Below are 25,851 nucleotides of genomic sequence, written 5' to 3'. Positions count from 1 at the left end.
AAATACGGATTGCAACAAACGCAAAACGCATCTTAGAAAAAATTGTAACTCTTCTAAGTTTTGCTCCTCGTTGTGGCTTACTAATACTGATTTAAATACTGCCATGTGAAAGTGGTCAAAGAATGAAATTTTCGGGGTAAAATAGCAATGCATTCTAAAGAAAGTTACCTTATAGACAGTTACATAATAATGAATGAATTCTAATTTACATTATTGTTCTTTACAAGACATATTAGAAAAGCCGCAGTGAAATGACTGATAATTGCTTTGGTCATGTGATTTGGGGATTAAGGATCTAGAATTCCTGTAGGTATTAATCAAACTGAGAAGTGTGTGACTACCAGTCATGAGTTTTTGTGTGTCACGAAAGAAGAGTTAGCTGAGCTGCTTAAAAATAATCCGCGAGGCAAAAATACACTCATGTCATATATCATTTTGCTTCATGTACAAAATATGAAATCTATTTTTCATCTTTTTTACTCAGAATTATTAAAACCGATATGATACGTAACCATCATACAGTAAACACATGCTTTCATCTTAAAAGTAAATAGTATATCAGATGTAATAATATTACTGAAATTTAAGCGGTATTCCAGGGGAGCTTGAAAATATTTAAAGTGCCCTTACCTTTCCGGCTCCCACAGCACTGCGGGTCTCCATCCGACTGTTCAGCTACTTCTGAGATCTGGGCGCCATTATGTTACTGGCACGCCGATCTAATCAGCGACTGAGGCGGGACACCGCTGCAGTTGCTGATTGGCTGCATGGGCCTGCAATGTCACTGCACCAGGTCTCAGAAGTGAGCTGGTTACTAATTGGTTAGATGCCAGCAGCCCAGCAGAAGCCTGGGAGGTAAGCACAAAAGTATTTGGTTCTGACAATGTTATGATTAGATGTTTCTTTACTACTAGTGTAGCAATTAATAAATACATTTTGTTCTTCTTTAGATTATTAGGAATTTATCTGGTACTTCGGTCAGATATCATTTTTTGCACAGGAGACCCACCACCTCAAATTATACAACAGTCGAATGACATCATGTTACAAGTTTATGCAGAAGAAGTGCCTGTGGAGCCTCATTGAAGAGTCTCAAAACACAGGACTAGCCAAATATTCCTCCGGGAAGGACCCGGCCAAGGGGTGGCTCCTGTAAGGAAACCACCAAAACCACCATATTAAGTGGCCCTATAAGTAAATGTTATGAGAAAGGAAAAACCAAGGCCATGTATCCATCCACATACAGGTGTTTCGGGTTGTTGCCCCTCATCAGTGTGGAGCAGGATTTTGGCTAGGTGGGAGCAATGCCTAGTAGGGCCATAAGAGAAACAGATCACTGATCTCAGGAAGACCAGCCAAACAATAACATTGTATCATGTTACAAGTTCTCACACTTTTTTTAAGGGCCAGTTCACACTGAGGAATCAGCGCTGAATTTAAGCGCTAATTCCTCACTGAAAATTCCGCCTGAAAATATAGTGCAGAGCTAAATTCCATTGAGTTCAATGACATTTGCTCCCTGCAGTCCACACAGAGGAAATTCTGCATGGAATTTTCAGCGGCAGATCCGCTTTCTGCCAGAAAAATTGACATGTCAATTCTTCTGGCGGATTTTGCTACCAGAATCCCGTTGAAATGAATTCAGCTGTGACTATTCAGTGTGGAATTAGCGTAGAATTAGGGCAGAATGCTGGCGGAAAGTCAGCGCGGAATTGGAATAAATGAAATAATTTAATGAAATGAGAAATAAGTTACTGCAGAATTCCACCAGACGTGATTCTGGGCGGAATATTTTCTTCCTGGAATTCCGTGAGAATTCCATGCGGAATTCCGCAAGAACACTTTCTGCCCGGAACACTTTCCTTGCTGATTAAGCACTGATTCTTCAGTGTGAACTGGACCTTACAGTCCACCCCCACTACGTCCTCTGCATATTTTGTAGTTGGAGATAAATCCTTGTTGTCACGTCCCATGGCGCCATTTTGTGTTGCGACATTCATTTCAGCGTCACTGGTGTGGGCTTTCCTCCCTTTTTTTCTGTATAAGCATCTCTATGCTGTAATCTCGCAATAAGTGGGAGCACAGTGCATAGAGCAGGCCTGATGGCACCACCTCCTCCAATGACATAGTCAACTTGTTCCCATGATCTAGAGCATAAACATTGTACACAGAGAAAACTTAATAAACCCGAGTAGACTCATGGTTCTGCAGTCTTCATTTATTGTAATAAGTCAACTTTAACAGACTGATAGACTGAATGGTCTTGACAGTGTAACATTCAGTGAGGATCTGGCGTTCCTTCCGTCTGCTGGGTCTACTGCTCACTGAATACCTTGTGCTTCTCAGCATTTGTTGCCCTATAAGTTTAATAATAATGTCATCTTTAATGTATGGTTTTTAAAACATATTTATAGGCATTTGAATAAAGCAATCTAATAACAAATAATTGTTTTTTCACTATTCCTTAATTTTTTGTTTTTAATTTCTGAATGAAGCAACTAAATCTTTCTCGATTCACCAAAGTACATTAATGTAACCTATGTTTACTGACAATTTATTATCCAGCCACTGATTTTTTTTGTGCTCCTTTAGATTTATGGTGTTTGCATAACAGCTCAACCCCAATATGTAGCTTAACTTTATCATAAGAACTTGCTGGATAATACTCATACATTTGAAGTGCTTTGTGGTACTAAATAAAAGGTTAAAGCATTAGAGCTGGGGTATATGCTGCCATGATATGATATTTCATGTTTCTCTAAACACATTTTTTCCCTTCTAAAAATTACATTAGTAAGCAATTATACTAATGAGACATTTTTATAGGAAAAGGCCCCGACCTCCCATTCAAGAAGAAAATTCTTCATTTTGACATTATGTCACTTTTAACCTACGGTTAGAAAAAATAAAGACCGTTATTGTGAATTGTTTTCATGAAATTATCCTTACTTTACTTTCATGAAAAGGAAATATGAGAAATACTACATACTGTACACGCACACAAACACAAACAACTGTAATGTTACTTGCAGAACTGGAATAAAGGATTTAAAAAACATCTGCATTAACTTTGTATATTGTATGTGACCGTGCAGATTGTCTCCATGCATTCCAGCTTCTTCTCACACACTAAAAACATATAACAATAGGTTACGTGATTATACATAAATATTATATATGGTGTAAGACTGGAATATTAGATTCTGAGTCCCAATAGAAACAGGAGTCTCTACAGCTCTACAGAATATATTGGTGCTATTTAAGCAGCAGACAAAGGCTTATGGGTAAACTGATATGTCTGTTGATTTGGATGACAGTAACCTAACTGTTCAAAAATGTTAAGAACATTTTTCACACTTTTTCACAGTGTTTTTGCACAAACACCCACTGGATTATCCTGCAAAAAAAAAAAAAAAAAAAAAAACGTATTCAGGTAAGCTGTGATTATTGTGTGCACTTATGAAGGCATCTCTTAAAAAATCCCCCACTAGAGCCCAGACATGCAGGATTTTTGCAGGGGAACAAGTTTGAAAACACTGCAGCAGGAATTTTGCTCCATTTCTCCATCCAGATCCTTCAGGTTTTGGGGTTATCGCTGAGCAACATTGAGTTTCAGATCTCACTGAAGATTTTCTATTTGGTTCAGTCTGGAGACTGGCTAGGCCACTTCAGGATCTTGAAATGATTATTTTTTACTTAGTTACCCTGGCTGTGTGTTTGGGGTCATTGTCATGCTGGCAAACCCAGCCATGACTTATCTTTACTGCTTTTACTGTTGGACGGAGGTAATTGGCCAAATATTCATGATACATGGCCCCATTCATCCTCCCTTCGATATGGTGCAAGTGTCCCGTCCCCTTTGCAGAAAAACACCAGAGAAGTATGATATTTAAACCCCCATGTTTCATAGTTAGGACTGTGTTCTTGGGGTTGTACTCATCCTTTGTCTTCTTCCAAACATGGCGAGTGGACTTATTACAAAATAGTTTTATTTTGGTCTCATCTAACCACATGACCTTTACCTATGCCTCCTCTGGATCATCCAGATGGGCATTTGCAAACTTTCAATGGGCCTGGGCTTGGAGTAGGGGGACCTTTTTCAAAATCATCCTTACCCCACAAAGCAAAATTTTGCATAGAACTCCAGACCACGTTGTTGCCTCCTCACAAAGCTTCTTCCCTTTTGTCCTGTAACCCATCTCAGCTTTGTGCAGGTCTACAATTTTGTCCCAGGTGTCCTTATATAGCTCTTTGATCTTGGCCATGATGATAAAGTTGTTTTTTTTTAAATACGGGTAATGATTTCAAACAGATGCAATAATACAGGTAACGAGTGGAGAGTAGGAGGACTTCCAAGGGTCCATTTACACAGGAAGATTATCTGACAGATTATCTGACAAAGATTTGAAGCCAAAGCCAGGAATGGATTTGAAAAGAGGAGAAATCTTAGGCTTTCTATTATGACCTGATCTCTGTTTATAGTCCTTTGTTCCTGGCTTTGGCTTCAAACCTTTGTCAGATAATCTGTCAGATAATCTTTCTTTGTAAATGGACCCTTACAGAAAAACTAAAAGGCCTGTGAGAGCCAAAATTCTTGTTGGTTGGTAGGTGATCAAATACTTACAGTATGTCATGCAATAAAATTCTAATAAATTTTTAAAAAATAATACAATAATACAATGTTTCCCAGGACTGGACCCCCACCAGTCCAGTAGTGGCAGCAGGCTGAATTTGCTCAGTATTCAAAGTTTAAAGGGGTATCCCGTCTGGGGGTCGAAGACAATAACATCAACTTGCCTTACAAAGCAGTGGACTGGAGCAGATGGCAGGGTTGGAGCCAGGGAGGTAAGTGGATATTATTGTTTTCACCCCTTCAGGCATTGCCAAAAAAGGGGTCTTACTGACAGTTATACATTTTTTATGAGTGTTTTTCTCAACCATAATCAAAAAGTTCAAAGTTCATTATTTTACAATAAATGTGAGAAAATTAAAAAAAAGAAATCAGGGGATAAACTAGGCTGGTTTTCTTCATTTCTCTGTTCTAATTTTGTCTTTTTATTATGTGTCAGTTAGACGCCTGGTCTGTATGATAGCTTCTCAGTGTAGGCCACTTGCAGGCAATAACCTACTGTAACTAATGCTTAATTTGGCTCTACCTCCAAGTTCAGTAGCTTTTATTTATACAGAGCTATAATCATGCCTAGATAGTGAGCAGTACATTAATAAGGGCTACAGCAGAGGGAAGAATTCATCTGTATATGCATACCCTTCTATTTTTATATCATTGTATCTACTGGAAACAAACATTGTACTAAGTGTGTGACAGGGCTAGGCACGATAAGCAGCTGCCTAGGGGACCAGAGAAAATAGGATGTAGTTGTCTGGGGTTAGGAAAAGCACAACTACTTTCTTGGAAAAACAGCACCACACCTGTCCCCAGGTTGTGTGTGGTATTGCAGTTCAGCTCCGTTCAATTCAATGAAACTGAGCTGCAAAACCCCATTCAAACTGGAGACAAGAGCATTTTAACATTGTGTTTAATTGTCTCACATTTGTATTTTGTACAACATACTACTTACATATATGAATGTAACACACAGATATGACATGAATATGATCTGACAGCCATGAAGCTGTGAATTATTATCCATCCATCCATGAGAAGGCACTCTTATGGGGGGGATGATGGGTGTTGCCACTAATTTGGGGGGCAATGAGATATTGGCTCTATTATTTTTGTCAGTTTTCTATTCTATTTAAAAAAAAACACAAAAACTTAAAGGAGATTTCCAGACTTTCATATTGTTGGTTCACACACAAGCTGGTCTCTCATTTGCACTTTATTGCACTTTAACCCCCTCCCGCCACTCCACAGTAAATTAACATCGCTGCAGCCTATGCCTGATGCTGCAGCAACATTAATTTACGCTGCAGGATGACACAGGCACAGCAGCTGCGCCTGTGTCATCCGTGGCAGGTCCGGGCTATCAGTGATAGCCGGGGACCCGCCGCAACTCTCAGCACTGGAGCCGAGCTCCGATGCTGAGAGTTAACTCTATAGATACTGCGTTCAGCACGACCGCAGCATCTATAGGGTTCCTGACAGAGAATTCTGCCTCTATAGAGGGATAATTCTCTGTCTGGTGATAGCCTCAGGCTTCCAGTTTCCTCGCTACGGAGGCCGGCGGGGGGAGGGAGGGAAGGCAGGACGCGTGGCCGTGAGCTCTGCCCCCTCCCCTCTCTCCCCTGCCACTGTCACAAGATTGTAACAGCAGCAGGGGACAGAGGAGAGGGGGCAGACATAGGGACATCAGCTTATGGGATCATTATGATCCCATAAGCTGATGTCCAAAAACGACCTGGACATTGATGCATCAATGACCCCAGGTTGTCAAAGTGTTAATGTATTGAAGCTGTCCTTTGAGCGGTTTTGTTAAGCTGTTCCATGTTCTCCAAATACCACAGAGCCACAAACATGGAAACCTCCAACATGTAACATTTGTATACTGCCATTAGGGCTTGAATTTTATATTGATATACTCTTCTTAGGATGGATCAGTGCTTTAATACCACACACAACCTGTTTTCAGAAGAAAGCAACTAAAATATGTTTTTTAATCTCGGATAACCACATAAATTGTTCTTTGAATCGCATTAGTAAGTATTCTCATACAGCACCATAGTTGGCAACATTTGAACATTTTTTCCAGAGAGACTTCAACTTTGACACCGAGGGTGTGGCTCATTGTGGGTGGGGGTGTGGCCTGTTGTGGGTGTGGTTTGCATGGGGTATGGTTTTCAGCTGTGGGTTTTTGCTAAATTTTCACTGTATTGTTCTTATTATATGCGTAACAACAGGCGATTGTGTCCATTATCCCCTACCTGCTGCAGGTTGCTCTGTCCTGTGGTCATCTGTTTTTCTTAGTATGCTTCTTCCGCCAGCTTCTCCTGTTCTGAGCTGGCCTCCTGGAGGATTGGGCTTCCTCAAGTGGCAGGTGTGCTCCTGTTCACCTGTATTTATAGCTAAGCCCACAGGTTCTGGAGAATTCCAGGCTGTTTACCTGAGGGTATATATAGCCACGCCTTCTCACATTTTGAAGTTTGACCGCAGAAGAAGAGCATATAGTTCAGAGACATTCCCACCTTGCAGCAGGCTCTGGTGAAAACTGGTGGCTCATTAGACTCTTCTCCTTGGAGAAAGTAGATCAGCACTACTTGTGACGGGATTCAGGAGATCCACCTCCTCATGCCTGGTCTATCCTTACAGGATGGACCTTACAGTTAGCACAATACAAAAGGAGCATTATAGACCCCAGGATCAAGCCCCTAGCATATTATATCCCAGTATCAGGCACCCAGTATGATGTAGACCCCTGTATCAGGCCCGCAGTATATTACAGTCCCCAGTATAAGGCCCTCAGTATATTACGGACCCCAGTATCAGGCCCCAAGCATATTACACACCTCAGTATCAGACCCCAGCATATTACACACCCCAGTATCAGACCTCCAGTATACAGTATTATAGACCCTATTATCAGACACCCAGCATATTACAGACCCCAGTATTAGATCCTCAGCATATTGCTAGTCTGAAGGGGACCAAGGGGCCTGGAGGAGAATAGAGAAGTAGTGAGGGATATTGGGCATGGAAGAGGATAGAGAAGTCTGAAGGAAAATAGAGGATAGAGAAGGATAGAGGAGTCTGGAGAATTATAAAGGGTTCTGGTGAGGAGAGAGGGCCTAGAAAAGACAGAATGACCTGAAGGAGACAGAAGGGAGGGGGGCAGAGGGGTCTGGATGAAGACAGATTGGTTTGGAGGAGGATAGAGGGGTCTAAAGTCTGAAGAAAGATAGAGGAGTCTAGAGGAGAATAAAGTGGTCTGAAGAAGGATACAGGGGCCTGGAAGGGAACAAAAAAGTCATAAGGGGAAAACAGGCATCCTAAACTGAACAAAGGGTCTGGAGACCACATGTTTCCATGTAAGCTGTTAAAGTTCCATCCGTTTAGCTGCTGCCATCTACTTATCAGTGAGTTTAGTTAAGTGCAGTAATAAATTAATAGGATAACCTTTCAATGTTTTCCTTAAGGAATTACAGTTAGATAAGTTACAGGCAGTACGCCACCAGCTTTTCTTCCTTTAGTCTTTGTGAGCTACATGAGTGATTTTCCTGCAGTGGAACTGGGAGGAGACAGTGGCCTCTAGTTGCTGGAGGCAGACTACTGCCTCCAGCCTATACAGTGAGTGGCAGAGCAGTTTGATTTTAAATATAAGCCTCATTAGAAGTGCTTATAGTTAAAAGTATAGATAGTATAAATTTACTGGGACTTCCCGTTCAAACCAGGAAAAAACGGGACAGTTTGCAACTATGCATCACTAATATCAGGTACCCCTCCTCCGGGCTTTCAGGCTGTGCCATCATGGTCTGTAGGCTGATGAAGGAGCATATGATCATGTCCCTTCCTCAGTGCCCCCCAATTAACCTTTATTTACTTATGGAGGACACAGAGGATAGGACATGTTTACACACTTCTTAACGCTCAGCAATCCTATAGACTGAATAGCTGTTCAGTATACAGAGCTAGACAGCACAACCTAGATGGAGGGTTGCCTGATATTAACTGTATGAGGTACACAGTGAGCTGCTCTCAGTAAGTGCAGAGGGTACACTTACTAAAGGCCCTATTCCAGAGAACGATTATCAGTAGTATTTGGCCGTTACGGCCGATAAATGTCCAGTGGAATAGAAGGCAACGATCAGCCAACATAAACAATCGTTCATGTCGGCTGATCGTTGCGTCGTCCAAACATGTTGAAAGACAAACGAGTCATACAGCAACGATATGCTGCCATCGCTCCGTGGAATAGGAGCAGCGGCAGCAGACCATTGCTGTATGCTATGGGCTGCCTGGACAATCTAGCGATCACCCAGGCAGCTGCCCTGCAGCTCCCCGCGGCCCCTACCACACTCACCCGTGAAATAGCGGTGGCAGCGAGCGGGAAATGAGGAGCAAACGAGCGCTAATATCGCTCGTTTGCTCCTTTCAGTTTGCCCGTGGAATAGGGCCTTAAGGCCGGGTTCACACGACGTAAGACACTAACCGTTCTGTGACACAGCCGGTGTGTGTGAAGTTAATCCCGGCCAGTAGTGCAGTACTGGCTTTATGAACTTCTTTCTTTAGAATTGGGATGCAGGCGCATATGCATAGCACACAATGTAAAGTGCGTCCGGAGCCTAACTCTACATTGTGTGAACTGACATGTCAGTTTTTTTGCTGCGGCCACTTGGAATTACAGCTGGAGTGTATACTATGTGTATACACTTCGGCCAGGATTCCATTGACTTCAGTGCAATGTAAATTTTCATTTAATCACTGTCGGTGTTGCAATTTGCAACGACTGTGATTAATTGAAAATTTACGTTGTGTGACCATAGCCTAATTCTATACACTAAACTATTTTACTAAAAAGTGCCCAACCGCTTTAATCACGGTTATACATTTCTGATTTGTAGGTAACCACCAGAACAGAGAATCAGTAAGATTTGGTCATTTTATTATTCTAACCCATCTTTCTAAAGAAAATATTTGGGGGTTAATCTATTTATTCTCAGCTGAGAAAAAAAATTAAGTGAACATTTTGAGAAACACACACTCTGCATACTTTGAAGGTAGCCACTTATAATGTACCGGGAATATATATTTTATTTCCTTTTTACACAGCAGATAAATAGTTAAGAATATAAATGATTATCTTGAACTAAACGATCTTGCTGTCGCTGGAGATTTCAGAAACTCAAGGTTACGTTTTCTCATAGGAGTATGAGATATACAAATGTGTTACTCCCAGATCAGACAAGAAATTTCATCCCCAATTCTCTTTTGATCTTTTCAGAAGGGAAGATCTTAATATAGTATTCTCTTGACTGAACATGCACAATGAACTTTTACTTTCATCGACTAAGTGCCTTTAAAGTGTGTGATCTTGAAAGTAAAATTGAGGACTGTATTACATTTAAATAGCCTTGCTGTTATTCTAAACCTGTGACTTACTTAATTCCAAGCATTTATTAATCATTTAAAGGCATATAGCTGAATAATTATGATTGTTACATTACCAAACAATAAAGAGGTTACTTTGTGTATCAGGTACATGTTCAATAGTGTCCTATTTCAGATACTTGTTCTCCTTATTATTCCCCCTTATCCCTTTCATGCCCTTCCTCCTCAGGGGAAGATTTACTTCATGTCAATTAATCATTTAATGTGTTAAAGAAGTTTTTTTATGTTGTATGTTCCTTTGTGTTTCAGTTTTCTCATCATTTTTAATATTTGTTTGCTGTCAGTGAATGAAAACACTCTTGTAAAGCTAAAAAACCTTTTTAGTAAGTTCTGCACTTATAAGAAGCTGATACAACTGTCTATAGTCTATGGAATTCTCTATGTAATTCATCTTAGGGATGGTTCTAAACTAGTGTTATATTGATGGATTTTTACATTCGCATTATGATAGGCCCTGGCAGGCCCTGGTCTGACCACAGGTCCAATGACCCAAACTAACAACTGTAAATTAATGTTATCAGACCCGGAGTATCAGGGCCTAACCACTTGAGGGGGATACCTGTAGGTGGAAACTAACAAGGTGAATACAGTCTATTACAAAACACTTAGGGGGACATGTATGAAAAGGCGTAAATGCCTTTTTTTAGGCGCAGATGGGTCAAATTGGCTTAAAAATATTTGCAAATAGTATTTTTGTGAATATTTTTTCGCATCTGCCCCATCTGCGCCCCCTTCGCCAGTGGGGCAGAGAGGGGGCGTTACGGGGTGTGTGGCAAAATTATACTGAAACCTACACCAGCTCTGTGCTGGCGTAGGTTTTACAATTTTTTGCACGGACGGGATCTGTGCGATCGGGATTTATGTGGAGGCAGTGTGCCTCTACATAAATCCCCTGAGCTCCAGAGCTGCAGGGACATTTGTAAGCCCGGACGTAAAAAATGCCGGACTTCTTAAATGTCCCCCAAAGTTTGAACCATAAGTAACAATCCGCCCATACTTGGGGCAATAAAACTTATTTTCTCTACCTACTCATTTTTCCCCACAATAAGCATGCCAGCCAAGTCACCTGTGCCCAGACAGCTGACCTGCGAAGCCTATGTCTACGGGACTCTAAGGGGCTATTCTGTACCCTATAGAAAATCACTGTGATAGACGTGACTGCACAGGTTATCCAGGGTTTAAACCCCCAGCAAGCCTACAGTGAAGTCACTGTGGTGGCTAGCTGCAACCTTCCACTTAAATGCCACCTCAAGGATTAGTCCCCATTCAAGTAAAGTGAAGACAAAGTTAGCTGTCCTGGGCCCTGTGGACCACAATGACTAGCAGAATTCTTCTTTGTATTAAGTTCCATACTTTAATGCTCACCGTTTCTCTCAACAGGGAGATTTCCTATGTCCTATGCATATTTTAGGGCCATCATATAGTTTGGCTTAGATACCATCCTACCACACCTCTCCTTTGACCTCTCACTTCCTCCTGCAGTGATGCCTAGTACTTTCAGCAGCCAACATACTGCTCCTGATTTCCACACTTATTGTCACTGCTCGCCTTGCAAACTGCCATCATACAGTATAGGGCCTAACTACAGAGGAGATCCTACTACTGGCTGGGGAGGACATATAGTATGGGGCCTTACTACAGAGGGGTCCATCTACCGGGGGGACATACAGTATGAGAGCATTACTAGTGGAGGTGTTGATATACAGCATGGGTGCCTGACTACACAGGGAGCCTACCTGCTGGGGGCACATACAGTGTGGGAGTATTACTACTGGGGAAGGGGGGGGGGGGGGAACAGTATAAGTTCCTAACTAAAGAGAAGGACATACAGTATGAGGGCCTTATTACTATGGGTCATACAGTATGGGTGCCTTATTACTGTGAGTAGTAAGGCCGCCCTTACTACTGGGGCGGGGGTATAAAGTATGAGTGTCTAACTAAGAAGGAAGATATACAGTATGGAGGCCTATTTCCTGGGGGACATACAGTATGAGGGCCCAACTACAGAAGGGGGCATACAGTATGGGAGCCTTACTACTCGGGGGCATACTGTATGAGTGCTTAACTAAAGAGGCGGACATACATTAGGGGGGCATATTTAGTGGGAAGTGGGGGTGGGGAATAGAAAATGAGGGCCTAACTACTGGGAAGTAAGGGGGGGGCACAGAATGGGGGCCTATCTACAGGGTGGGGGTCACAATGACAGAGCTCAACATTAGAGTGGAGGCACTGAAAAGGCCTATTTACAGTTTCTACACTGGTCCATTATAACCATTTGAAGCACTATAGTGCATACATGGTCTTCATCGTGACAGGTATTCTTTAATGTCTTAAAATAGCAAGGTATTTTTTTTTTGTTTTCATGTGTTAAAAGTACGCTACAGTTTTTTTATACATTGTCTCTGGTACTGTGTGTTGCTTTTAAAGGCAGCTGTACAAAAACTAAACATTATGTCACTGCTATAAATTAATGCTGATTCATTTAGTAAAATATGACACAGACGAAGGGAGGTGAACAGTTTTTTATAGGTACTTTATAATGTGGAAATTAACATTTTTATTGTTTCAGGCTTGAAATGTTTGATGTTCAAGATGTGAAAAAAAAAAAAATCCTTATAAGAGTAAGCAAACATGTAGAGTAACATCTAGTGGTGAAATGGAAAATCTCTAATAAGGAAAATGTATTGCCCTCAATTACTTTTTACTTTTCTTAATATATCAAATTTTTCATTCGTGCTACATTCACAATCAAAAGTGGTAACATAATAGGTAAAAAGGGTAGAATTTGGTTCATTAGATACACTGTAGTTTGTACATCTAAAATAATAGAAGTGGTAGAAAATATCCATACAGGCATGTAGCCAAATGTTTTCAAGGTACTATAGCAAAATAAATAATAATTTGGATTTATGTCTATTTATTTGTTTATAAGACAAGTGAAGACTGATGTAATCCAAACAACCAGGTTTATGTACTTTCTCCTATACAGTGATATAGCAATGTTTCCACATACCATTTTATGCACACAAGCTTTATGACTGCATTGACATTAAGTGATGCATATACATACATGTTACAAGTAATAAATTCATCATTATTAAGAATATCTATATCATAAAAATGAAAGTCTGTCTGTCTATCTTTCTGTCTGTCTTAACATCATGTCTGACGAAGGGAGCTAGACTCTTGAAAGCTTACAATCAAATATACTCAGTTAGCCTCCAAAAGGTATCACCTGATTTCTTCTCTATTTTTCTGTCTGTCTGTCAGTCTGTCCCCTATAGATTTCCAAATGCCTCAACGGTTTGACCCCAAATTTGGCAGGCAGATACTTTGGGTACCTGGGAAGGTAAAAGCGAAGGTCCCGTTTTTGCCAGATGTACAGGAGGGAGGGGGAGGGGGAAGAGCGCTCCATAGAGATGAATGGGAAAATCTCCACACTGCACACACAGGTGATATAATTAGTGCTGCAGGTCTCCAGCTGTAATGGAAGTTGGAAGCCTTAGCAATCAATAGGATTACTACTTTCATTTTCACCGGGAGCTGTGGTTGCTAGGGCCAGCTGCCTACCAACATATCCACAGAAATAACTGGTAGACTTATACTTCAACTATACAGTACAGGTATAAAGGAAACTACAGGTATACAGGACCCCAAAACTATACACTACTGGTATACATACCTCCCAACAATTTGGACGGCCAAAGAGGGACAGTTGTGGTTCATGCCAGGCATTTCTTTTTAATTTAAGGATGCATTTACACAAACAGGATCTGCTGCAGATTGATTCATTTAATTACCTTGACATCTGCAAATCTGCTGCAGATCCTGTATGTGTGACTGCATCCTTAGGTCGCATTCACACATCAGGAACACTGTCTGTACTTACGGACCCAAAACTGCGGACAGGATTACAAATGTGTTTCAGTTACTGTCTGCATTTGCAGGTCCCCACTGTCATATAGATGACACAGACACATAATGTCTTCATCGTTTTGTTGCAGCATGGATCATGTCCCCAAATGGATGAGAAACACCTACAGATCTGTGTATGGGGCCATAGAACTCAATGAGTCTGCATGTGTGAAAGGGGCCATAATGTCACATGATTCATGTGAATATAACAATTTTTAGGATCCAGCTTGCACCATATGATAGAATAATATGCAAGTTTGGGTCTATTATACAGTAAGAAACCAGACACTTTCTAGAGCAACATTGAAGGTTTATTAATGCAAATGTGATTCCTAGGTAAAAAAAAAAAAAAAGTGTAAGGGGCAAAGAGGGACAGAGGGACATGGGTCAAAAGTAGGGACTGTCCCTCCAAAAGAGGGACACTTGGGAGGTATGGGTATACAGAACATTAAAGGTATACAGGACCCCAAAACTATACACTACAGGTATACAGCATCACCACCAACTCTATACTACAGGTATAAAGGACCCCCGAACTATACAATGCAGGTATACAGGACCCCAAAACTATACACTACAGGTATAAAGGACCATAAAACTATACACTACAGGTATACAGGACCATAAAACTAAACACTCATGGTGTACAGTACCCCCAAAACTATACACTACAGGTATACAGGACCTCCACCAATTATATACTACAGGTATACAAGTAACCAAACTATACACTACAGGTATACAGGACCTCCACCAACTCTATACTACAGGTATACAGGACCCCCAAACTATACACTACAGGTATACAGGACCTCCACCAAATATACACTACAGGTATACAGGACCCCCAAACTATACACTACAAGTATACAGTACTCCAAAAATATACACTATAGGTATACATGACCTCCACCATCTCTATACTACAGGTATACAGCACCTCTATCATCTCTATACTACAGGTATAAAGTACCCCCAAACTATACACTACAGGTATACAGGACCTCTACCAACGATATACTACAGACATACAGGACCCCCAAACTATACATACAGATATACAGGACCCCAAAACTATACACTACAGATATACAGGACCTTCACAAACTCTTTACTACATGTATACAGCACCTACACCAACTCTATACTACAGATATACAGGACCCCCAAACTATACACTACAGGTATACAGGACCTCCACCAACTATATACTACCGGTATACAGGACCCTCAAACTATACACTACAGGTATACAAGACCTACAGCAACTATACACTACAGTTATACAGATCCTCCACCAACTATATACTATAGGTATACAGGACCCCCAAACTATACATTACAGGTTTACAGGACCCCCAACTCTACACTACCAATATACAGGACCCCCCAAAATACACTACAGGTATACAACACCTTCACCAACTATATACTACAGGTATACAATATCCCCTAACTATACACTACAGGTATACAGGACCCCACAACTATTCACTACAGATATACAGGACCTTAAAACTCTACACTACTGGTATATAGGACCCCCAAACTGAAAGTTACTGGTATCCAGGACCCTCAAACTTTAAACTACAGGTATACAGCACCTTCACCAACTATATACTACAGGTATACAGGACCGGTATTAGTGGAATTAGTGTATACCTGTAGTGTATAGTTGGGGGGGGGGTATATAGCCCCCCCCCCCAACTATACACTACAGGTATACACTAATTCCACTGATTAACTCAGATGAAACAATACCTTTTAGACAATTGCAGTTTCCTGTTAAGCATCATTTGCAATGGCAATAAACAAGGCCCAAGAATGATCACTGCAGGTGGCGGCATAAATCTGGATTCTGCATGTTTTCCAGCATGGACAATTGTATGTTGCTGCTCCTGAGTTGTATCAGGTAAAAATCTTTATGTCTATGTACCTGCCAATAACACTGCCAATGTTGTACATAACCAGGCTGTATAAAACACTGCCAATGTTGTATATAACTGGGTTCTGTATATAACACTGCCAATGTTGTTTATAACCAGGATGTATATAACACTGCCAATGTTGTATATAACCAGGCTGTATATAACACTGCCAATGTTGTATATAACCAGGCTGTATACTGTATAACACTGCCAATGTTGTATATAACCAGGCTCAGTATAACTCTACCAATGTTGTATATAAAAAGGCTGTAAATAACACTGCCAATGTTGTATTTAACAAGGTTCTGTATATAACACTGCCAATGTTGTATATAACCAGGCTCTGTATATAACACTGCCAATGTTGTATATAACCAGGCTGTATACAACACTGACAATGTTGTATATAACCAGGCTTTGTATACAGTCTGATCACATGACATCTCAGTTTGGCTATTAGGTATTTAGGATGTTTAAAGTTCTTAGTTTATTTCTAATGTGCATAAGCTACAGTTTACATAAACAGTGCAGAACTGTCAGGTATATAGTGGTATATAGTGGTATATAGGGCTCCTGGCGATTTCCCCTTAAAAACGAAACAAAAACACAAGGGTATAGATTGGCCTCCTGAGCATACTTGAAACAAATCTAATAAATACACTGACACTTTATACCCGGGCAGCGCCAGGTACATTTTCTAGTAAAAATGTAAAGACTATAAAAGTATTTATAATGTCCCTTTGGTGTTGTGCGGTGATATGCTGAGGGGTTGTGTTGCCGGGTGGTGTAGTGCAACCTTAGGGCTCACCTTCTGAAACCTTCCTGTCACGGTGGGGTCCGAGGGTGCTGGGGCCCTTGTCTTCTTCAGCTTACACACAGGGACATATTTTTAATGGGTGAATGGGAGACCCTCAATCATTTCACCAATCCGACAGCAGGCACTAATATATACAGAGGATGTCCTGCTGAGACTTTGAAGATACGTATTAGTCCTTATGGCTGACTGGAAACAGGTTAGGGGGTTGAGGGTGGAGTCTGACAGGATTACTGAGTTGACGTAGGGAGGTTAGATGTGACTCTGGCAATGCCAGACTACCAACTGTCACTGACAAGATCGCACAGCCCTTCTGGGTAAAAGGTGTGCGGAGCTAGCTTTCCCCTGGTCAATCACTTGAGTGTGATAGGTTGCAGGGGAGGAGCACTGATCAAGCTCAACACTTGTATTATTAGCGATTAATACATAACAACATATTAAACTAGATTTGCATTTTTCAGGGAAATACATAGTGCTTGAAAAGAGCGCCCCTTTACCAGTGACTTCCAGAGCGCCCCTTTACCAGTGACTTCCAGAGCACCCCTTTACCAGTGACTTCCAGAGCGCCCCTTTACCAGTGACTTCCAGAGCACCCCTTTACCAGTGACTTCCAGAGCGCCCCTTTACCAGTGACTTCCTTTTAAGAGAAACTTTAATCCTCGGTGCCGTCTCTTTAAGAGCGACTTCGGTCGCATCCCTTTAAGAGCAACGTGGCTCCTGTCCCTTTAAGAGCGACATGGGTCCCTTTAGGAGCTCTTAAAGAGACCGATTTTGCTCTTAAAGGGACCCATTTCGCTCTTAAAGGGAGCCAGGTCGCTCTTAAAGGGAACCAGGTCACTCTTAAAGGGACATATTTCACTCTTAAAGAGACCCAGGTCGCTCTTAAAGGGACCCAGGTCGCTCTTAAAGGGACCCAGGTCGCTTTTAAAGGGACCCAGGTCGCTTTTAAAGGGACCCATTTTGCTCTTAAAATGGACATATTTCGCTCTTAAAGGGACCCAGGTCGCTCTTACAGGGACCCATTTTGCTCTTAAAGGGACATATTTCGCTCTTAAAGGGACCCAGGTCGCTCTTAAAGGGACCCATTTCGCTCTTAAAGTGACCCATTTCGCTCTTAAAGGGACCAAGGTCGCTCTTAAAGGGACCAATTTCACTCTTAAAGGGACCAATTTCACTCTTGAAGGGACCCATTTCGCTCTTAAAGGGACCCAGGTCGCTCTTAAAAGGGACCCATTTAGCTCCTAAAGGGACCCATTTAGCTCTTAACGGGACCCAGGTCACTCTTAAAGGGACTCATTTTTTATGCTCTTAAAGGGACCAAGGTCGCTCTTAAAGGGACCCAGGATGCTCTTAAAGGGACCCAGGTCGCTCTTAAAGGGACCGAGGTCGCTCTTAAAGAGACCGATTTTGCTCTTAAAGGAACCCATTTCGCTCTTAAAGGGACCCATTTAGCTCATAAAGGGAGCCAGGTCGCTCTTAAAGGGAACCAGGTCACTCTTAACCTCTTAAGGACATAGGACGTACCGGTACGTCCTATGTCCTCACTTGCACTTCAAAGCGGGGCCGCGCGGCGGCCCCGCTTTGAAGTGCCGCGATCCCGGGTGCCGCGAGTAGCCCGGGACCGCTGCTATTAGCGGGCACGGTCTGATCGCCGTGCCCGCTAATTAGCTAATCGGAGGCAGCTGTCAAAGTTGACAGCTGCCTCCGATTACCGGAGGCAACGTTTCCCTGGTGTCTAGTGGGGGAGATCGCTCCTCCGGGACCTTGTCCCGGAGGAGCGATCTCCGTTACTGATGCCGGCCGGGGACGCGTCCAAGATGGCGCCGTCCTCGGCTCGGCACTCGTTCGTTTCCGGCTGCAGCAGCCGAAAGCAAACGAGTGCCGATCTCATGGATCTCTGCAGCATATCTATGCTGCAGAGATCTCAATGAGAGATCACAGTGTATATACTAGAAGTCCCCCAGGGGGGCTTCTAGTATGTGTGTAAAAAAAAAAAAAAAAAGTGTTGTTAATAGTAAAAAGCCCCCTCCCCTAATAAAAGTCTGAATCACCCCCCTTTTCCCAGGTTTTAAATAAAAGTAAACAAATAAATAAATAAATAAACATGTTTGCTATCGCCGCGTGCGTAATCGCCCGAACTATTAATTAATCACATTCCTGATCTCGTACGGTAAACGGCGTCAGCGCAAAAAAATCCCAAAGTGCAAAATTGCGCATTTTTGGTCGCATCAAATCCAGAAAAAATGTAATAAAAAGCGATCAAAAAGACGTATATGGGCAATCAAGGTACCGATAGAAAGATCACATCATGGCGCAAAAAATGACACCTCGCACAGCCCCATAGACCAAAGGATAAAAGCGCTATAAGCCTGGGAATGGAGCGATTTTAAGGAACGTATATTGGTTAACAACGGTTTGAATTTTTTACAGGCCATCAGATACAATATAAGTTATACATGTTATATATCGTTTTAATCGTAACGACTTGAGGAACATGCATAACAAGTCAGTTTTACCCCAGGGCGAATGGCGTAAAAACACATTTCCCCCAAATAAAAGAAATGCGTTTTTTTTTTCAATTTCACCACACTTCGAATTTTTTTCTGGTTTCGCAGTGTACTTTATGCAAAAATTCAGCCTGTAATTGCAAAGTACAATTAGTGACGCAAAAAATAAGGGGTCATGGGGGTTTCTAGGTGGAAAAATGCAAGTGCTATGACCTTTTAAATACAAGGAGGAAAAACCGAAAACGTAAAAACGAAAATGGGCCATGTCCTTAAAGGGTTAAAGGGACATATTTCACTCTTAAAGGGACCCAGGTCGCTCTTAAAGGGACCCAGGTCGCTTTTAAAGGGACCAATTTCGCTCTTAAAGGGACCCATTTTGCTCTTAAAGGGACCCATTTCGCTCTTAAAGGGACCCATTTCGCTCTTAAAGGGACCCAGGTCGCTCTTAAAGGGACCAATTTCACTCTTAAAGGGACCAATTTCGCTCTTAAAGGGACCCATTTCGCTCTTAAAGGGACCCAGGTCGCTCTTAAAGGGACCAATTTCACTCTTAAAGGGACCAATTTCGCTCTTAAAGGGACCCATTTCGCTCTTAAAGGGACCCAGGTCGCTCTTAAAGGGACCAATTTCACTCTTAAAGGGACCAATTTCGCTCTTAACGGGACCCATTTTGCTCTGAAAGGGACCCAGATCGCTCTTAAAGGGACCCAGGTCGCTCTTAAAGGGACCTAGGTCGCTCTTAAAGGGACCAATTTCGCTCTTAAAGGGACCAATTTCACTCTTAAAGGGACCCATTTCTCTCTTAAAGGGACCTAAATCGCTCTTAAAAGGACCCATTTTGGTCTTAAACGGACATATTTCGCTCTTAAAGGGATCAATTTCACTCTTAAAGGGACCAATTTCACGCTTAAAGGGACCCATTTTGCTCTTAAAGGGACCCAGATGGCTCTTAAAGGGACCCAGGTTGCTCTTAAAGGAACCCAGGTCGCTTTTAAAGGGACCAATTTCGCTCTTAATGGGACCCATTTTGCTCTTAAAGGGACCCATTTCGCTCTTAAAGGGACCCATTTCGCTCTTAAAGGGACCAATTTCACTCTTAAAGGGACCCATTTCGCTCTTAAAGGGGCCCATTTCGCTCTTAAAGGGACCCAGGTCGCTCTTAAAGGGACCCAGGTCGCTCTTAAAGGGACCAATTATATAGGCCGCTTTAGTTAACCCCAGCCAATCAGGTGTAAAATGCCATGCGGTCACAAATATTGAGAAAATGGAAATCACCTGCATGATTCTCGGCGCGTTGCGTCAGGAGCATGATCCCCCCGAGCGCTTCCGGGCCAGAGACACACGTGACCGCACGTCAGAGGTCCATGCAGTCGTTCTTCAAACCCGGAAGAACCGGGGGAAAGGGACCCGACGCATGCGCACTCATGCGGAATGTTGTTGCCAAGGAGACCCACATTAGACTACTGATTGGATATAATATAGGGAAAGAATAGATGAATATGAGACCCTAACATACTTAAAAGCACTTAAAAGGGATGCATGATTTTACAAAAAGTGAATATACATATATATACATTTGGTCAATATAATAAAAAACCGACATGTTCATAAATATGTTTGACTCAGAAACTCTTGTTACATATCAGATAAAGATAGAGCATAAAAAGTGCCATTATAATATGGAATATGATTTGACCTTTTACATAGACTGCAACTGTGCACAAGGGGAGTGAGACACCTAGTGGCTGCAGCAGAGATTGCAGCTAAAATCACTTGAAGTGAAACTTGAATGAACTAGTTTTACCTGGGTGTGAACGGCCAAAAGAACAACCCGTAGTGGGAAACTACACATGCATTTAATTACATTGATATCTATAAATCTGCAGAAGATCCTGTATGTGTGACTACCTCCTTAGGTCCCATTCAAACATCAGTAACACTGTCTGTAGTTGTGTACTCGCATTTGCGCGGGCCCAATGATTAAAATTGGTGACAAAGACCACACGAACGGCAAAATAATTTTTTGCGGCATGGATCATGGCCCTTAAACAGATCTGTACCATCTACAGATGTGTGTATGGGGCCATATTAATTAATAAGTCTACATATGTAAAAAATTGTGTGAAAGAGGCCATAAAAACAAATTTAGGATCCAACTTGTACCACATGATGAAATAATATGCAAGTTTGGGTCAATTATAGAGGGGTATATATAAAAAGAGGAATGGTGGGACTTGGGTCATGTGCATCTAGCAAAACTGCTACATATTACATGTGCCACTAACATACCTGCTACATACTGCATATGCCACTAGCATACCTGCTACATACTACATATTCCACTAACATACCTGCTGCATACTGCATGTGCCACTAACATGCCTGCTACATACTGCATATGCCACTAGCGTACCTGCTACATACTACATATGCCACTAACATACCTGCTATATACTGCATGTGCCACTGACATACCTGCTACATACTACATATGCCACTAACATACCTGCTACATGCTGCATATGTCACTAACATACCTGCTACTTACTGCATATGCCACTAGCATACCTGCTACATACTACATATGCCACAAGCATACCTGCTACATATTACATGTGCCACTAAAATACCTGCTACATACTGCTTATGCCACTAGCATACCTGCTACATACTACATATTCCACTAACATACCTGCTACATACTGCATGTACCACTAACATACCTGCTACATACTACATATGCCACTAGCATACCTGCTACATATTACATGTGCCACTAACATACCTGCTACTTACTGCATATGCCACTAACATACCTGCTACATACTGCATGTGCCACTAACATACCTGCTACATACTGCATATGCCACTAGCATACCTGCTACATACTGCATGTGCCACTAACATACCTGCTACATACTACATATGCCACTAACATACCTGCTACATACTACATATGCCACTAACATACCTGCTATATACTGCATGTGCCACTAACATACCTGCTACATACTGCATATGCCACTAGCATACCTGCTACATACTGCATATGCCACTAACATATCTGCTACATACTGCATATGCCACTAGCATACCTGCTACATATTACATGTGCCACTAACATACCTGCTACATACTACATATGCCACTAACATACCTGCTACATACTGTGTGTGCCACTAACATACCTGCTACATACTGCATGTGCCACAAAGTACCTGCTCAATGTCGGACTGGGGTATCTGGGGCCCACCAGAGAAATTGATCCTGGGGGCCCACCAGTGAAGAACCAGTGAGAAACACACTGTCAGTCAGTGTTTGTGCAGGTTCTGAAGCTTAGGGGCCCACCAGAGGATCCTCTGGTACTCTGGTGGGCCAGTCCGACACTGTACCTGCTACATACTGCATGTGCCACTAACATACCTGCTATATACTGCATGTGCCACTAACATACCTGCTACATACTGCATGTGCCACTAACATACCTGTTACATGCTGCATATGCCACTAACATACCTGCTACATACTGCATGTGCCACTAACATACCTGCTACATACTGCATGTGCCACTAACATACCTGCTACATACTGCATGTGCCACTAACATACCTGCTATATACTGCATGTGCCACTAACATACCTGCTACATACTGCATGTGCCACTAACATACCTGCTATATACTGCATGTGCCACTAACATACCTGCTACATACTGCATGTGCCACTAACATACCTGCTACATACTGCATGTGCCACTAACATACCTGCTACATACTGCATATGCCACTAACATACCTGTTACAAATACCTCCCAACTTCTGCTCGGAGGAAAGAGGGACAATAACGGAAATGTGCCATGTCCCCATAGCCACGCCCCCATTACCTATTACCATTATACAGGAAACAAATTTTACCAGCAGATCTTCACCACTTAGTGACTTATCCCACCCCATACTATTACTACATAACATCCACTATACACAGAGCAGTTATCTCCCTCAGCAGTGACCATACAGCTGTAGATGAGGCTGTACACCTGCAGACCTTATAGGTGATTATATTGCAGTTATTCAGTGACTCACAGGGGACGTCTTCTATTGTTGATAACTTTTGTGTTTCTTCCCTATCAGGCACAGCCATTTTGAAAACCTCTCCGGCCATCTGCGAGACAAACATTTTAGGCTCTTCTCTCCAGTATCATCCTCTTCTGCTTCACAGTAACTCTCTGTGCCCCATATAGTACAGACCCCTCTGTGCCTTCATATCCCATTGTAGTAACCCCCCACCCCCTAGGACACACTGTAGTAACCTCCCCCTCCCCCTAGGACACACTGTAGCAACCTCCCCCTCCCCCTAGGACCCACTGTAGTAACCTTCCCTTCTCCCTAGGACACACTGTAGTAAACCCCCCCTCTCCCTAGGACACACTATAGTAACCCCCCTCCCCCTAGGACACCCTGTAGTAACTCCCCCCTCCCCCTAGGGCACACTGTAGTAAACCCCCTCCCCTCCCCCTAGGACACACTGTAGTAACCCCCCCTCCCCCTAGGACACACTGTAGTAACTCCCCCTCCCCCTAGGACACACTGTAGTAAACCCTCTCCCCTTCCCCTAAAACACACTGTAGTAACCTCCCTCTCCCCCTAGGACACACTATAGTAACCTCCCTCCCCCTAGGACACACTGTAGTAACCTCCCCCTCCCCCTAGGGCACACTGTAGTAACCCCCCCTCCCCCTAGGACACACTGTAATAACTCCCCCCTCCTCCTAGGGCACACTGTTGTAAACCCCCTCCCCTCCCCCTAGGATACACTGTAGTAACCTCCCCCTCCCCCTAGGACACACTGTAGTAACCCCCCCTCCCCCTAGGACACACTGTAGTAAATCCCCCCCCCTCCCCCTAGGGCACACTGTATTAACCCCCCCCCTCCCCCTAGGACACACTGTAGTAACCCCCCCCCCCCTAGGACACACTGTAGTAAGATCCCCCTCCTCCTAGGGCACACTGTCGTAACCCCCCTCCCCCTAGGGCACACTGTAGTAACCCCCTTCCCCATAGGACACACTGTAGTAACCCCCCCTTCCCCTGGGGCACACTGTAATAACCCCCCCTCCCCCTAGGGCACACTGTAGCAACCTCCCCTTCCTCCTAGGGCACACTAAAGTAACCCTTCCTCCCCCTAGGGCACACTGTAGTAACCCCCCCTCCCCCTAGGACACACTGTAGTATCCCCCCTCCCCCTAAGACACACTGTAGTAACCCCCTTACCTTTAGGGCACACTGTAGCAACCTCCCCCTCCCCCTAGGGAACACTGTAGTAACCCCCATCCCCCTAGGACACACTGTAGTAACCCCCCTCCCCCTAGGGCACACTGTAGTAACCCCCCCTCCCCCTAGGGCACACTGTAGTAACCCCCCTCCCCCTAGGGCCCACTGTAGCAACCTCCCCCACCCCCTAGGACACACTGTAGTAATCCCCCTCCCCCTAGGACACACTGTAGTAACCCCCCTTCCCCTAAGACACACTGTAGTAACCCCCCCCTCCCCCTAGGGCACACTGTAGTAACCCCCCTCCCCCTAGGGCACACTGTAGCAACCTCCCCCTCCCCCTAGGACACACTGTAGTAACCCCCCTTCCCCTAGGACACACTATAGTAACCCCCTTCCCCTAAGACACACTGTAGTAACCCCCCCTCCACCTAGGGCACACTGTAGTAACCCTTCTCCCCCTAGGGCACACTGTAGCAACCCCCCTCCCCCTAGGGCACACTGTAGTAACCCCCCTCCCCCTAGGGCCCACTGTAGCAACCTCCCCCACCCCCTAGGACACACTGTAGTAATCCCCCTCCCCCTAGGACACACTGTAGTAACCCCCCTTCCCCTAAGACACACTGTAGTAACCCCCCCTCCCCCTAGGGCACACTGTAGTAACCCCCTCCCTCTAGGGCACACTGTAGCAACCTCCCCCTCCCCCTAGGACACACTGTAGTAACCCCCCTTCCCCTAGGACACACTATAGTAACCCCCTTCCCCTAAGACACACTGTAGTAACCCCCCCTCCAACTAGGGCGCACTGTAGTAACCCTTCTCCCCCTAGGACACACTGTAGTAACCCCCCTCCCCCTATGACACACTGTAGTAACCCCCCCTCCCCCTAGGACACACTGTAGTAACCCCCCCTCCCCCTAGGAAACACTGTAGTAACCCCCCCCCAGGACACACTGTAGTAACACCCTCTCCCCCTTGGACACACTGTAGTAACCCCCCTCCCCCCAGGACACACTGTAGTAGCCCCCCTCCCCCAGTTAATCACACTGTAGTAACCCCCCCAGGACACACTGTAGTAACCCCCCTCCCCCAGTTAATCACATTGTAGTAACCCCCCCAAGACACACTGTAGTAACCCCCCTCCCCCAGTTAATCACACTGTAGTAACCTCCCCCAGGACACAAAGTAGTACCCCCCCCCCAGTTCATCACACTGTATTAACCCCCCCCAGGACACACTGTAATAAACCCCCCAGGACACACTGTAGTAACCCCCCCTCCCCCTAGGACACACTGTAGTAACCCCCCCTCCCCCTAGGGCACACTGTAGCAACCTCCCTCTCCCACTAGGACAC

General features: G+C 43.6%; 1 protein-coding gene across 1 annotated transcript in view; it reads right to left on the bottom strand.

Annotated features, from left to right (window-relative positions):
• Positions 1-4,265, bottom strand: part of LOC138786506 (uncharacterized) — a 65,866-nt gene extending 61,601 nt beyond the window's left edge. The window contains exons 1-2 of the mRNA XM_069963488.1: positions 4,116-4,265; positions 3,705-3,857 (exon numbers count right to left, since the gene is read on the bottom strand). Coding sequence (XP_069819589.1) covers positions 3,705-3,857; positions 4,116-4,265 — 303 coding nt within the window. The remainder of the gene's footprint in view (positions 1-3,704; positions 3,858-4,115) is intronic.
• Between the last annotated feature and the right edge of the window lie 21,586 nt (positions 4,266-25,851).

The sequence above is a fragment of the Dendropsophus ebraccatus genome, chromosome 3 (genome assembly GCF_027789765.1).
Source record: "Dendropsophus ebraccatus isolate aDenEbr1 chromosome 3, aDenEbr1.pat, whole genome shotgun sequence".
Classification (NCBI taxonomy): domain Eukaryota; kingdom Metazoa; phylum Chordata; class Amphibia; order Anura; family Hylidae; genus Dendropsophus; species Dendropsophus ebraccatus.
This window is presented reverse-complemented; position numbering and strand designations above follow the sequence as displayed.